This window comes from Athene noctua, chromosome 7, assembly GCF_965140245.1.
Source record: "Athene noctua chromosome 7, bAthNoc1.hap1.1, whole genome shotgun sequence".
In the NCBI taxonomy this organism is placed as follows: domain Eukaryota; kingdom Metazoa; phylum Chordata; class Aves; order Strigiformes; family Strigidae; genus Athene; species Athene noctua.
The window spans coordinates 22,502,724-22,518,047 of NC_134043.1; the positions used below are offsets into that span (position 1 = coordinate 22,502,724).

Sequence of the window (15,324 nt, forward strand, 5' to 3'; positions counted from 1 at the left end):
CCCCGGGGAGCTGCTGGCCGCCGCCTCCCGCTCTTTCAGGCAGGGAGGCGCGGCCCAGCCCCGGCAGCGGCGGCTACCGGGGAGGCCGCGCGCGTGCCCCTCCGCAGCCGCTTCGTGAAATACCCGTTTCTCTGTAGCGACCCGGACCCGGTAAGAGGCTGTCACGCCCCGCTCTGTCTTTCTGCGCCGACCTGGGCGGGTTTTTGTCCCGCTGGGTCGCCTCTCCTCTGCGCGGGCGGTGGCGTGGCGGCTCGGCTCTGTGGGCCGCCGCGTCCCTCACGTAGCCGTCCTCCCGCCAGGCCTGCCTGGAGCTGGGCTTGTGGAAACTCGCCTTCCTCCGTTAGCCGACCTTAAGAGGCGGCCCTGGGCGCCGTTTTCCCAGAGGAAGACCCTTGGCGGCCCTGGGAGCTGGTTGAGGGAGGAGGTTGGTCCTCCCCCTCCATCCAGAAGTCCCTCCCTTGCCCTGCCTGGAAGAGACTCCTCGAGGAGGCGACTGCTGCACTTGGGAAGGAGTACATCCATCTTACATCCAGCTATTCTACAGTGTAGGGGGAGTAAACCCAGCTCTGCTTGGCCCTCAGTTTGCAGGAGGGACCTTGCCTCCGGGGTAGCCTCACGCCTTGCTCCATCCAAGTCCTGTGCTTTCTTCAGAGCCTGTTGCTATCAGAAGTCAGGCTCAGAAACCCGAAGGCACAAAAAAGACCTATTTTCCAAACTAAAATATTGGCGAGCATCCTTTGTATAAGCCTCTCCTAATTTGTTGTTTGGTTGGGGTTTTTTTTAGAACTTGCGTCATTTTCTAGTTTGGCCAACAGACAGGCAGCTGAGGGGCTGAAACTGAAGGTTGTGTGCAGCAGAGGAAATCTGTTTCCAGTGGACCCCTGAATAGGGTGATACCCCATTTAGGCCCCATGTAAACTGGTGGAGGAAGTCATAATAGGAAACCATAACTGTCCAAAGCAGGAACATGAGGGTAAAATTTCAGCAAACTAAGCTTAAGGAGTAAAACGTGTGTGTGACTTGGGTATTAGAGAGTACGTCAGCTGAGGAAACAGAAACAAATTTAGATCCAGATCTATTTCCCACAGATTGAATCCTCATTAGTCTTTTGAAAGAACAGTCCAACTATGTTTTTTCTTGTTGCCGTGCTCTTTTTGTAGTAGCTATTTAGAGTTATATTAGGACCTATTTGCCTCCTAGGTGACCTTTTAAGGGCTGTGATCAAATCATGTTCGTGTTTTCATATAATAAAACTAATTTATAGTGTGACATTTGTTTTACAGAGGTAGTTGGAAAATGCTATAAAATCTGCAGTACCGTAACTTGTAACTTTTGCATGTATTAGGTTGTTTTTAATTCCCCTGTAGATTCTGCAATGTTGCTTTGCTTTTTTCTATTATGAAGAAGAGGTTTTGCACTGGAAATTTGTGTCCCAGACCAGAAAATCCTGCGATAGTGAATTTTTAGAACAGTGAATAATAAAAATATAACAGTAATAGTGAACTTTTCAATTATATATCATGCATTCCTGTGTCAAGTTTAATAAACTGACAAGCTGGGGATTTTTGAAACTATAACCAGTTCTCTGGTCTTTTTTCTTTTTCAAATAGACTTCCAGATTCATAGTATATAAGATCATTGACAGTTTAACTCTGCCTGTAAGGTTCAAAAAGATAATTTTTTAATCACATGAAAACTGATTCTGCGTTTCCTTGCTGGATAGTCTCAGTGTTATTTCATGTTTTAACTTTTTGAGCAGTAGTACAGGTACTACAAGGTAACTGGGTCCCAGTACCATCTTGTGCTTGAAAACTAGTATGTATTCCTGCTCTTCCTCTGGAAAATGGCCCATGTCCAAGTCCTCTTCTATCTTTGGACACTTTGAGAAGAGGATAAAGATGATGTGTAGTCTTGGACTCTCTTTCAATTAATTGCTTTGCATAGCTCTGGAATTCACGCTCCTCACAAAGTGCAGTAACCTTGGTCTGAGCATCATAGTCCAAGTCTGCTTCCTTTTCCTGCTGTTTTTTTGCTTGCTTTTCAGCCTAATGAAGAAAAGGGAATAACAAAGCTTAGTATTTCTTTCACAATGTAATTGTCCCTTAAAACTTAGAGAGGGTAAAAGCTTACAGGAGATCTGCAGTGTAGTTAATTGATACTTGTCAAATATCACCCCCACCCCAAAAGGGTACACTGGATAGCTGAGTGAACATCAGCATTAGCTGCTGCTTTTTGGTGACCTGCCCAGAAGATACAAGAGGGCAGCCTTGACTTGCACCACTGCTCTGAGAGGAGGCTGGTCTCCAACACCAGCATATGCAGAGCATAAATGATTTAAAAAAAACAAAACCAACAAACAAAAAATGCCAAACAAAACACAGCAATCTTCCTCTCAGGCAGGAGCTAGTGCTGTTGGTTTAGATGCATGTTTCTTTCTGAAGGGCTTGACAGGGTACAGCTCTTCTATTTACCATTTGCTGGATCTGAATTTTCTGTACTTCTATGTTTGCATCACGTTGTCTTTCTTTCTTGGCTTTTTCCTCTTCCAGGTAGATGTGGGTTTTTTCCATTAATGCATGAAGTTCTTTTTTACCCTCTGCTTTTTCCTCTCTCTCCTTTTCTGCTTTCATCTTCATCTGTATTTTATAAAGTAAACAAAAAGAAGTTAACCAAGGAGCTGGGGTGCTGAGCTGGAAGCCGTGTCTTTCAGCAGAAGCAGCCCTGTGTCAGTGCTCTGATAAGCACGGTCATTGGGGCTGGCTGGCGTCCAAACCCAGGGTTTTCAGCAGCCCTGGCAGATGTGCGCCCAACACAGAAGTGGGAGAGGGAAAGACGACCCCAGTAAAGGTGTCAGTGGACCTGATGAAGCACACCTGATGCATAGCACCAGAGCCACCACCTCTGGGCCAGGCTCCTCAGTTGGAGTAAGCAGGAGAAAGAACAGGCTAGGTTTCTTACCACAGCAGCTCTGTGTTCAGCAATCGATTCAATGACAGCCTTTTCTTTTGCTTCTTTCTCTTTGCGTTTTTTTTCTTGTTCAGCTTCTTTTTTTGCAATATCTCTAGCAAGACGATCATCTTCCCTCTTTAATGCCTCATTCATTTGTACAGCTAATTGGTTAATGAGTTTGTCCTGATGTTCCTGCTTTAGTCTGCAGAAAAACATGAGCTACCATAACATACCAGGGGACACACCTGGGTCTACCTGAAGCATTACTGCTACCAAACTCATCCATCCTGCTCCTAGTCTTCTCTACTCTTGCCACACAGGCCAGTCCACCCACCCAACTCCTTGATCTCCTTGTGTTCCTTGTTTTATTTTTTTAAATTAATCTGATTTAGCCAATAAATGTTCCCTGTACTCTTGTAACACTACCTTCCTGTTACAATAATGAGCTGGATCACTTGGTGAGGAGTCTGCCTAGCATTTTGCCATCAAGGGAGAAATGTTGGGAATACTGGCCAGAAGCAGGAAGAGAAGGAAACTCATTAGATTGTCTCAGTGGTATCATCTTGCTGTACCCTCAATGTTAAATTGATAAACCATCTTCCCTTAATAATAACCCAATGTATTTAATGAATATAGGTGCTGAGTCAAGAAGTCAAAGTATTTTTCTTGATCTGACTCTGGGAAATACAGCTTATGTCTAAAAATACTTTCATCAAGGATTTGAATTGTCTTTAATTGTTGAGGAGGTGGAGTCTTGGCAGGCCATGTGGAAAAATCACTATTCACAACACACTGGTGTAGAGCTTTGCACTTCTACAAGTCTTTGTACTTGGAAGGGCAGAGAGTCACTCTCCCACACACCTATTACTGCAGAACATTTGAAAGAACTTCCTTTTTCTCCTGAATTCCTTACTCTCCTGATCAGTAGAATTTAATTTCTCGAATTACTGTGGTTTGTGTTACATCATCAGTGAAAGATCTGAAAATGACTACAGTATAATTTCTACTTTATTTACTATTTATACTCTAGCTTTGTACCTACCTACGCATTTCAGCTTCTTTCTTTTTTATCAGCTTGGCAATAGTTTCCTTTGCTTTAAACTGAGCTTTAATCTGATCATCTTCTTCCATTTGTTTTTGTTCCTCTACTGCTTTGATTATTTTCTGGTCAGCTACATGCTCCTGCGTGGGCAAAATGCATTGTCCTGATATAACAGATGAAGTTTTGAAAGAAACACAGAGAGAATAGGGAGTGATTCTTTTAAGTTGCTATCCCCAGGCTCAGCTTTTCCAAAAGAGAAGAGAGGAAATGGATTCTCAGTACTTCTGCTTACTTCTGCCTCCCTGTGCAAACATGGAAGAAGAGGGGGAATTGAGCATGGAACAGCTGCTTCTTCAGCTCATTACACACATTGGTGTGCAATGCAGTGAGCATTATCCCTTGCTTCCATTCATACACATGGGAGAGGGGGATGTTGAGAGGAATGGGACTGTGCAACCCCTACCAACACAGACCGCACAGCTGCTGGCCCACCTCATCCAAAACAACCCCAGTCTAAGAGCTTCATCCAAATCATAGCTGAAGAGGAGTTTTCTATACTCTTATGCAAAAAAACAACTCTCTTTTTTATGCTGGCCAGAATTGCTCTGAGGCATTTATAGTCTGTGTTTAGCAAGATGCCTTTAAAGACGAAGGGAAAAGGCAGCAGTCTTGACTAAATTTCTAAACGTCTCCAATCATAAAGGGAAAGTCAAGTTAAAAAGATACTGTTGTGTTCAGTCTCTGGCTATTCCCTCTTCCTAACAAAGAAAAATGGGCTTAAAACAGCAGGTATGTGGAACTTAAATCCAGTTCTCAAGTCAAGGAGAATATTCCTTGATGTCTACAGCAGACTTTTTAATCATAGACCAGTCAGAGCATCAGGTGCCAATGTCCCTTCAGACAAGAGATGGGACCTGCCTCCAAGAGACCTTTCTCAAAAGCACAAAGACATGGCCTGCAACTGGCAAGGTAGGTCAACTGAAGCTGTCGGCAAACCTCCTCTTGTCAGTAGGCCTGTTTAGATAGATGAATGCGGCTGTTTTACTCCAGGCAGCCAAGGTAAAACAAGCATTTTGAACTGTCTGCTTTCCTGTTACTTACACGATGCAGCCTCTGGCGTTCAGCTTTTTCCTTCTGTTCCTTTTCCATTCTGCTCTGAATTTCCAGTTGGTACAATCGGTTCAATCTCTGTATTTGTTCCCCTTCTCTTTTGTTTTCTAGCTTGGCCAGATCTGCCTGATGCTTGTGCTCCTTTATTCTGAATCAGAAAAAGGAGTTGAATAAATGGGCTAGGGACTTCATGAAGTAATAAACAGATACTGATTCTGCATAACCATAGGTACCTTGCACTGAAGAATGTGATACTTGGAACTGAAGGTGGGTAGAATATCAGAGGTGAAAAATAGCATCATTGTTTGTAATGGTAGCCCTCAGTCCTCTGACCAGAAATGAGCTACGTGGTATGCTCACAGTCTACAGTCTAGTGCTGACAAGTTTTATCTGGATATCTCATTAGCACCATTGCATTCATAATGTTCTGGCCCATCTCTGCAGCATTCTCAGGGAACAAATTTTCCCCAGTAAGCCCCACTGTATCTACACTTCTCCTTCTGGCCGTACAGGCAGCAGCTTAAGTCAGTAGTGTTCTATATTAAGTTCTGCAAGGATTTGTGTGTTGGCCCTGCAATAAGTGAGAGCAGACTTTTCACCCTTCCTCTGCCTCAGAGAATTTGATTCCTTCTATCAGACCACCAGATCCAGTCCTATAAATACCACTGGGGACCCCTCCATAAGGTTTCTGGGAGAGCTGAGAGAAAGAATGGGGGTGGTAGTGGTGCATTCTCTAGAATCTAGTTACGGGCAAATGGAAAATCTGGTTTAACCTTTTCTGGAACCAAAACTGAGTTAAAATACACTTTCAGTAACAACTTTTGAACAGTGGTTTGACTAAAACCGCTTGATGCTTGTCAGAGGCAATTTTTTGTGCAGACTGTTGGCAACTAAAAGACACTGCGTATCACAGCTTTTCCCTTTAGTGCAAGGTCTTTGTGGCACTCTGGATTTTTCTTTTAAAGTGTCTCATTTGTGAGTGAAATTATTAGTAAGTTTCTGTGAAAACCTTATAAAATATATTTGTGAGAAGAGAGTTTAAGAAAATAATGAAGTAGGGTTACTCTTGAATTAATTTTTACTTACTGTTCTAGCTGATCTCTGCGTAGTGCCTGTTGATTCATATAACACTGATGTGCCTTTTCTTGCTCTCTGAGAATAGCTTCTTTATGTTCATGTTCCTTTTCTTCATCCTTCTTTTTGTTAACATCTGACTTTAACTTTTTAAATGCAACTTGAGCATCTCTTTCTTTTAGGACCTCAGCAAGTAGAAATGCACTCTGCAAGAGAACATTTAAAGTAATTTGCATGTTCAGAAGTGTTTAAAGACATTCAGCACAATTTGAATTTAAAAATTAAAAGTTGTCAACAAACATGCAAGCCTTTCACTCTTTCATTTTGATAGTATAGGTAGGTTTTTGCATTATTAATAGCCTCCTTCCGTTTTGCCACTTGGAACTGTTCTTCTTCCAAATCAAGTAACTTTCTTTCTTCCTCTTCCCTTTCTTTACGTAATTTTTTGGCTTTAAGTTTCCGTTGTGCCAGGCCCTACAGGGAGAAAAAGTGAGAAATCACATTTAAAGCCCATGGATTAAAAATGTATAACCATTCTGAAGGTGATGCACTTACTCAATGTTTGCTTTTTTTAATTTTGCATTTTATCTTTAATTTAAAAAATCTAAATGTTGATGTTAGATGTTAAATGTATTAAAATGGGGTTTAGTTAAAATACATATTTAAAAGCAAGTATTAACGGGAGTACAGCAAGAAATGTTATTATGAATGGTTTTGCTTATATGAAAATGAAGCTCCTTGTTTACAAATGTATCTTGTACTCACCATAATTGTATTGGGCCAGCCTTTTACAGCAGCTTTGGAGCGTAAGTGCATTTCTTCCCGTTCTTTCTTCTCAGCGAGGATGCGTGCTGCTTCCCTAGTTGTGCTGCTAAGATTATCCTGAATCCTTTCCCATTCTGCTTTTGGCAGTACAATTACCTGATGAACATCTACTTCATTTGGAAGAAAATATCTACATAGAAAGTTATTTTCTTCCAAATGATGTGTTGCTGTGCAGAGGGAAGAAGATACTGAGGTTACTTGATATCAGAAAATCCTACATTCAAACCTGTATCAGGATTTAAATTATTGCATAGTAACAATACTAAGTTATCCTTAGTTACTCTCCCTATCCCCATACCCCAGAGCTAGGACAGGGTGCCTGTATCTGTAGTCTAACTACGGCCAGCACATGTACTTGGGCTGTGGAACAGAGTGGCTTAACTGTTTGTATGTCCCCTTGCCTGTTGGTGTTTGCAGGTTTGGCTTGTGGTAACCGACATTTTCCAGGCAGTACTCAGGCATGATTCTGAGGACAGCAGGGACTGGGAAGCATTCCCAAAAGGAAAGGGAGAATATCGGTAAAGCCATTCCCCTGGCTGGCTGAGGCAGCAGTTTGAGCACAGGCTGTGCCTTACCACTCTTGTCCTGTGCACTCATCCTATTTACTAAACTAGATCTGTGGTAGAACAGTTTCTACAGTGATTTGTTGGAAAGATTAGCATTTCTTTGCTGTATTAGGCTTACATACACATCTGCATGCATAAATATCGTTTTCTAGGTGATTACTAGTTTTTGTGAAATGCCCTTCAAACTGTCACCAGTATTTTTGAAGGAAATGGCACTCTGAATGGAGTGGCGGCCTGTCAGAAATTCTTCTTGCTCGTCTGATTTGCAGAAGGCTGACATGCTGTGTCTGAAATGTAAGGAGGCTTTCTCTTACAGCGATACTGATGGCAAAGCCTGTTTTTCAGATGCAGTTGCTAATCGGTTTGTCTTCTGATAGGGACCCGACCTGATCTCCCTCCCTCTGCCCAAGGTGAAGGTGGCCTTGCCAAAAGTAAACGGACACGGACACGGCTGCTCCCTACAGATAGGGCGCTGCCAGGCACCCAGTTCTTCTCTAACTTTAGCTGTGGGATGATACTGTACCTCCCCTGGTTTCAGGTTAGTTCTTTCTACGTAATGCTTAGGGAGAAACAGCCTGTCTCGCTGGCTGCAGCTGAGAGAGCAGAGGGGAGGTTTGGGGAGAGTCCCCCCGGACACGGAGACAGGGGCCACCCCCACAGCTCCCGGAGCCGTGTACGGCCGCTGCAGCTCCGGGCTCGGCTCTGCCCTCCCCGCACCTCCCGGTGCCCGCGGGGGGAGCCCCACTCACGGGCGGGCTGCTGCTGCCGCCGCCACCGCCTCCCGCGGGGGCGCCCGGGCCCAGGCCCCGCCGCCGCCATCGCTGCGATTCACGCCGCCTGTGTACGCGCTCTGTTGCCGGGCAACCCGGCGGCGGCGAGTCACGTGACGACGTGGACTTGGGGCACGTGGCGGGCGGCGGCCGGGACGCGCGCGGAGGGAGCCGGAAGCGGTGCGCGCGGAGGTGGGCCGGGGCAGCGCGCGACCTGCGGGCGGCGGCGGCGGCCCCCCCCGTTCCGTCACGGGCTCTCGGTCCGCTGCCGAGGCCCCGTCGGGCCCGGCCCGCGCGGCCGCGGAGCCCCCGCCGGCGTGGCTGCGCCGCTTCACCCCTCGGCCCGGTCGTTGCGCCGCAGGCGGGCGGCGGCTGGGAGAGGGCTGCTTGGGCGGCCTGCGGCGGGGGCGGCGGCCTGGGGGCGGCGGCCTGGGGGCGCCTGGGGCTGAGGGAGCGGCGGTGCTCGTCTTACGGGTGAGAGGACTTGCCTGTGAGGGAACGGCATTGAGTACCAGATGAGGTGTCTCCGGCTCGCAGGAATTTCCGTAGCTCAAAGTGGGCTCGTAGGTACTGAAGTTGCAGGACTGTAGCAAGCAGGCTGACTTTTTTTTTTTTTTTTTTTTCCACATCTACAAGTGGCAGTGTTTCTTTTCGTTGGCTGCTTTGATTTGGTGTGTCCTTGTTAAAAAGACTGGCTCCATCTGTTCAGTAGTAGTTTCCTTTTGAAATACCTCTTAAGGTGTTTTGCCAAGAGAATTGCAGTTCAGTTGCATTGACAAGTGATGGAGAATTTTAGAACTGTTGGTCAACTGATGATGAATGAGTACTGGAAGATTGACTTTGTTAGCAAGTATTGGTAACTGTGCAGTATGAGTTTAGATGCTTTCGCACTATCTATTTTAAACAGAAGTTTGATACTGAACTAGAACTTTGACCTTTGCAGACTGCTTTTTTAGCTTCAGCACAACTTCCCATAGCTGTAGTGGCCGTAAATAGTTTACTTTGTTTAGATATTTGTCCTAATGCTTCATTTTCTTGCAGAATTTTTCTCTTCTGAGCACAGATCAGGGTAGGAATTAAGTATTTTTGTTCAGATAAGTAATTGTCTTCTTTTGTTTGTTTGTTTTGGAAACTATTTCCTGACAGCAATGAAATTTCTGTTGGTTTTTGATTTTGACCATACAATCGTAGATGAAAATAGCGATACCTGGATTGTGAAATGTGCTCCTGAGAAAAAACTTCCTAACGGATTAAGAAACTCATATCAACCAGGACATTGGACAGAGTATATGGGCAGAGTCTTTGTCTACTTGGGAGACAATGGCATCAAAGAAGATGAGATGAAAAGAACTATGACAACTATTCCTTTCACTGCAGGAATGGTAGAGCTTCTGGGTTTTATTGGCGAGAACAAAGAGTTGTTTGACTGCATAATTGCTTCAGATTCTAATACAGTATTTATTGACTGGATTTTGAAAGCTGCTGACTTCCATAAGGTGTTTGATGAAGTGTTTACAAACCCTGCGGCATTCAGCAGTACTGGCTATCTTACTGTACAGAACTTCCATGCTCACCATTGTGTAAAGTGCCCCAAAAACCTTTGCAAAAGGAAAGTTTTGAAAGAATTTCTAGATAAACAGTTGGAGCGAGGAGTAAGTTACACAAAAATTGTGTATATAGGTGATGGTGGGAATGACTTATGTCCAGTAATGTTTTTGAAGAAGGATGATATTGCTATGCCCAGGCAGGGGTATACCTTGGAGAAGAAGATTTCTCAACTGGCCCAAGATCTGAGTCCTGTAGAGTGCTCTGTTCTGGTTTGGTCATCTGCTGTTGACATTATGTCTTACCTGAAACTGCTTATAAAGAAGTAATTCAAATGATAAAAGGAAACATATTTTATCTTTCTGGGAGAGAAAAACTACATCTGTTTAAAAGCACAAAATTGTGAAATTGGGCTGTTAACTGAACTTACATTTTCTAAACACAATACTGTTTATGTTCAATCTTGGCAGTAGTGGGAAATTAAAGTGGCTTTCCAACATCAGCTAAGAAGTGGGGGTTGCAAGAGGAATTGCCATGATTCTTTGTCATCTTCCTTCCCCCCCCCCCCCCGGCTTTTATCACTGACATAATGGACCTTTCCATTCCATGAATTTAGGGGAAGGAGCAGGATTAGTGCACGAAAGAACGGAATTCATTACGTATAGAGCATTAGGAGCCAGGAACTGTGGTTCTGGAACTGTTCGTTGGCTTTTATACTTCTTTGATGAGGATAGATATTTGATTTTGTAAATTACTTGGTATGCTTGTAATCTTGTTTGATCTGAAGACACATTTATATTTTCAATATACTAAATATTTTACCAAATAAAATTACTTTTATTTAAGAGTTTGTATTATCTTGTAAAGACAATAAAAGGTATTGTCAGTAACAAAAGTAACACACCTGATTTGTGTAATGTATTCTGTGGGCCTGCATGTCATCATGTGCCAGTTCTTGTAAGGGCCTGGAAAGAGGGAAAACAAGTGTAGGGGTCAGCCTTTCAGTAGAACCTTCATTTATTTTGTCAGTCAGACCTTCTCTTCTGGGAAGCAGTAAGAACATTGTTGTTCTGCTTTAAAAAAGTCACTCTCCCTTTCTCCTGACTACCACCCTGACAGTGTGCTGCTGCCATTCTGTGTAGAGCTAATGTTGGTTTGATCTTCCATGCTGATGGCTCTGAGTTAGGTGCTTTTTTTCTTTCTGGGTTTCTGCTGCAATGCACAGGCCCACAGAATGGTGCATATGTATACACGCTTACACTGATACTACCTATCCACTCTCATCCATATCTATAGCATAATCCTCTGTTACAGGCTGGAAGGGAACATCTATGTCCATTTTAACTTTTTAACATAATTGTTCTGTCTTTGAATAGTTTAAAGAATTGTTTGTGAACATGCAGTTTTTCTCTTTACCACTCACAGTGAGATGAGCCCCAAGAGTTGGGCTATGTGCATAGAGAGATTAAAAATAAGTCTCATTAAAGTTAAATGATATATTTTCACACCACATGTTTTCCTCCTTACAGTCCCCCAAAAGGTCCAGAATGCTACTGTAGTCTGGATTGAACAGATGTATGTTTTAGCTTAAGTGCCTTGAGAAATTAGTCTGACTTTTGCAGCACTTCAGTTGCGGATGTCAGAGGTGTAGGTCAGTGGCCTGCAGATGCTGTAGCTATCTTCCCCTGCATGGAAAATGCAGCATTGTTCTCGTTTTCTTACTGACATTTGATGTTGTCACTACCTCCTTTTTATCAGTTGAAGATTTTTAGGAGCAGTTGTGCCTGTTTTCAGGCTCATAATATATATAAAGTAAGATTTCCATCAAATATTTTCTTGTAAATGGTGCTGGTTTTAGCCCTTCACCTATTTTAATGAATTGTAGAAGGTTGATTTGAACACTTTTGTCTGAGATGTCCAGAATAATATACTTGAGTTCTCAGGAGCATTGCTTTAATGATGGATATTTGTTAGGTGCCTGAGATTTTGTATTGGAGATCTTACCCTATTATCTTGTGCAAGGGCATGAAGACAGCATCTGACAATTGTGGGTTTCAAGCTGGGCAGGTTTAAGTTGTCCAATTTACAGGTCATACAAAAGAATGGTAATGGCTGTTGCATAGTACAAGTCTGTATGGTTATTTTTTTTTTTAAAGTTTTGTCTCCTTCATTCTAGACATGCTGCTGAATGTTCCAGATTCTGTGCTGGTCTCTTTTGTACTTTTCAGAACGTAGTTGTGAGACAGATTGCTTCTGGTTTGTCCACACATCTCAGTTACTGCTCACTTAAAAACAGTATACAATTATTCAGCTTTTTCTTCCACTTTTATTAACTATTGTTCTTTTAGCATTAAGGAACCTACCTTGTAGCTTGCTGTGAAAGTTAGAAACTCATCTTCATGTGCAAAAATGGGTGCTTTTTGTGGTTTTGATTAAAGTACTGAAGCAGGAGTTGAGAGTAGATTAAACAAAGTAGACTACTTGAAATATTAGCAATTATGATCTAATCATTTCAAGTAGAGGGTAGAGCTGGTGCTATTTGCTAGACAAAGTGCATGTTGGAGACAGAAGAAATTTTTCAATTCCAGTAGGTAGGCCATTAAGCTATTAACATGAGGTCTTGGGTTTTTTTCCTTTTAATAAAAGAAAAGAGAACTTTTCTGGAGCCCTACAATTACCAATTTTTTCCACATTTGTGTATAAGGGAGGGGAGATGAGCATCTCCAAAGGGTGAAGCTGGTTTAAGCTGGTAACCCAGCCATGAGAACGGGAGAAGCTCCTTGACAAGACGCTTGTTCAGTGTAAAAGTGTTGCTGACCTCCAGACTTGCTGGTGGTTTAAATTAATATGCTCTCTGCGAGGGAGATGACTTAGGTAAAGATGTTATGAAAAGAAATGCATGATGGAAGGCATATGTCTGCATGGGAAATGTTCTAATGGGTCTGCTATCATACACCAGCTACTGTGAAGAGTACTTAGCCTAAGTGTTATGTGCTGGTAGGATGGCTGAGACCTGGGAGAAGTTCCTGCTTGTCTGTAGGAAGCTGGTGAAATGGAAAGTACAGACCCACAGCAAAACAAAGCTGTTGGCATGGGGATCTATAAACAGACTGAGGGCTGTACAAGGGAGTGCTCTGGAGAAAGAAATGGAGTAATGTAGCTGAGGGACAGGCCTGGGTCAGAGACAGTAGGGCTACTGCTAATTCCTGGGTTACACCACAAAACTCCCTATTTCCTGGGCTGAGGAAAGACATCAAGAGTGGTTGAAAAACTGAAGGCAAAGATGTGTGAAGGATTTGTTGATTTTTGTTTGGATCAGTTTGTTTATGTCTTGTGTTACTATGTAAAAAGTTTGAGTCCTGTTGCAGGGTTACCATGGGTTGTGGTTTGAGCCCAGAGGGCAAGCGAGCACCACGCAGCTGCTCACCCCTTCCTCCCCAGTGCTATGAAGGAGAAAATAAAGCAAAAGACTCAGGAATTGAGATGAGGACAGGAAGGGATGATAAACTTATGATGGTCAGGGGCAAAAGGCAGGCACATTAGGGGAAGAAAAAGAACATCAATTTAATTCAAACACTAACAGCAACAACACTTGACAGAGGGGGACAGTGAGAAGAATTACCACATCTTAAAAACACCTTCCCTCACTCCTCCCTGGGCTCAGTTTTGTGCCTGATCTCTCTACCTCCTCCACCCCAGCAGCACAGGGGCAGGGAATGGGGGTGCAGTCAGTCCACTACTTCTTCCTCCAGAGAGGGGGGAAGCACTCTTCTGCATTGACATTTGGGTTAACATAGCACTTAGGGATATGGTGTAGTTGAGAACTGTCATTGTTAGGTAAATGGTTGGTCTAGGTCATCTCCAAGGTCTTTTCCAACCTAGATGATTCCGTGATTCTGTGACTCTTCCCCCTGCTCCATGTGGCTCTCCTCTCACAGGAGACAGTCCTCCATGACCTTTCTCTGCCATGAGGCCTCCCCACGGGATGCATTCTTCTGGAGATGCTCTGGTGTGGGTCACCTCCACATGACACAGTTCTCCCAGTGCCAAACTATGATAGTGGGGACTGCTTCTTCCTCCAGAGTCCCGGGGGTCTCCTGGAGGCTGCAGGTGGGTATGTGCTCCTCTGGTGACCTCCATGGGTGTCAGGGGGGTGGCCCTGCCCTCTCGCCATGGAATACAGGGGGTCTCTGCTCTGGTGCACCTCCCCCTCTTCCTCCTCCTTTCTTCCACTGACCTCAGTGTTCACATAGGTGTACTTGCAACTCCTCCTCACAACTCCTCTTCCTCCTCCTAGGTTTCCCTTCTTAGATACGTTATCACAGAGGCACAGCCACTGTTGTTAATTGGCTTGGCCGTGGCCAGAGGTGGGTCTGACTTGGAGCCCAGGAGCTTTGAGAAGCTTCTCACTGGGGCTGCTGCTGTAGCCCTCTCCCCCACTACCAAAACCCCAACACACAAACCCAGCACAGCACGTGAGGAAGGATGGCAGAGGAGTATGTCCATATACACTTTCCAGTTCAGATTCCTCCTTTAGTTCACGCTTCTGGTGGGCATCATTGAGAAAGTACCACCAATAATTAAAATGAAAAGAAGATGCTTTTTAATCTGTGTAGAGCAAGAGCTCTCCTAATTTCTCCCTTTGGGTATTGCTGGCACTTTGCTAATACAGAATCAGAGAATCAACTAGGTTGGAAAAGACCTTGAAGATCATCTAGTCCAACCATTTACCTAACACTGACAGTTCTCAACTACACCTGATCCCTCAGTGCTATGTCAACTCTACTGTTAAACACCTCCAGGGATGGGGACTCCACCATCTCCCTGGGCAGCCCATTCCAACGCCTAACAACCCCTTCTGGAAAGAAATGCTTCCTAATATGTAGTCTAAACCTTCCCCTCTGGCACTATTTGAGGCTATTACCTCTTGTCCTATCACTTACTGTTTGGTTAAAGAGGCTCAGCCCCAGCTCTCTGCAACCTCCTTTCAGGCAGCTGTAGAGGGTGATGAGGTCTCCCCTCAGCCTCCTCTTCTCCAGACTAAACACCCCCAGTTCCCTCAGCCGCTCCTCGTACGACCTGTGCTCCAGACCCTGCACCAGCTCCGTTGCCCTTCTCTGGACACGCTCGAGTCATTCAATGTCCTTTTTGCAGTGAGGGGCCCAAAACTGAACACAGGGATCGAGGTGCGGCCTCACCAGTGCCGAGCCCAGGGCTCAGATCCCTTCCCCATCCCTGCTGGCCACGCCAGTGCTGACACAAGCCAGGATGCCATTGGCCTTCTTGGCCACTTGGGCACACTGCTGGCTCCTGTTCAGCCGGCTGTCAATCAACACCCCCAGGTCCCTCTCTGACTGGCAGCTCTCCAGCCACTCCTCCCCAAGCCGTAATAATAACAAATACCCTCCTCCTTTTGGTAGGAGAAGCTGCTGCCAGTCCTTTA

The 15,324-nt window shown here is 44.5% G+C and overlaps 2 protein-coding genes across 7 annotated transcripts; one reads left to right on the plus strand and one right to left on the minus strand.

The window, feature by feature from the left end:
* Position 1: 1 nt before the first annotated feature.
* PHOSPHO2 (phosphatase, orphan 2) lies at positions 2-10,762 on the plus strand. 6 transcript variants are annotated; one of them, XM_074910902.1, is made up of 2 exons: positions 2-150; positions 9,483-10,762. In XM_074910902.1, the coding sequence occupies exon 2, from the start codon at positions 9,485-9,487 to the stop codon at positions 10,208-10,210; it is 726 nt and encodes a 241-aa protein (XP_074767003.1). In that variant the 5' UTR covers positions 2-150; positions 9,483-9,484; the 3' UTR covers positions 10,211-10,762. The 6 variants fall into 6 exon arrangements, with proteins under 6 accessions (XP_074767003.1, XP_074767001.1, XP_074766998.1 ...); XM_074910900.1 differs by lacking the exon at positions 2-150 and adding an exon at positions 8,493-8,528; XM_074910897.1 differs by lacking the exon at positions 2-150 and adding an exon at positions 8,538-8,903.
* On the minus strand, positions 1,567-8,425 carry LOC141962575 (cilia- and flagella- associated protein 210-like). Its single transcript, XM_074910892.1, has 9 exons — positions 8,316-8,425; positions 6,941-7,167; positions 6,476-6,649; positions 6,188-6,381; positions 5,093-5,249; positions 3,992-4,131; positions 2,959-3,151; positions 2,472-2,636; positions 1,567-2,045 (listed from the first exon to the last, which is right to left on the minus strand). The coding sequence occupies exons 1-9, from the start codon at positions 8,383-8,385 to the stop codon at positions 1,737-1,739; spliced, it is 1,629 nt and encodes a 542-aa protein (XP_074766993.1). The 5' UTR covers positions 8,386-8,425; the 3' UTR covers positions 1,567-1,736.
* Positions 10,763-15,324: the final 4,562 nt, after the last annotated feature.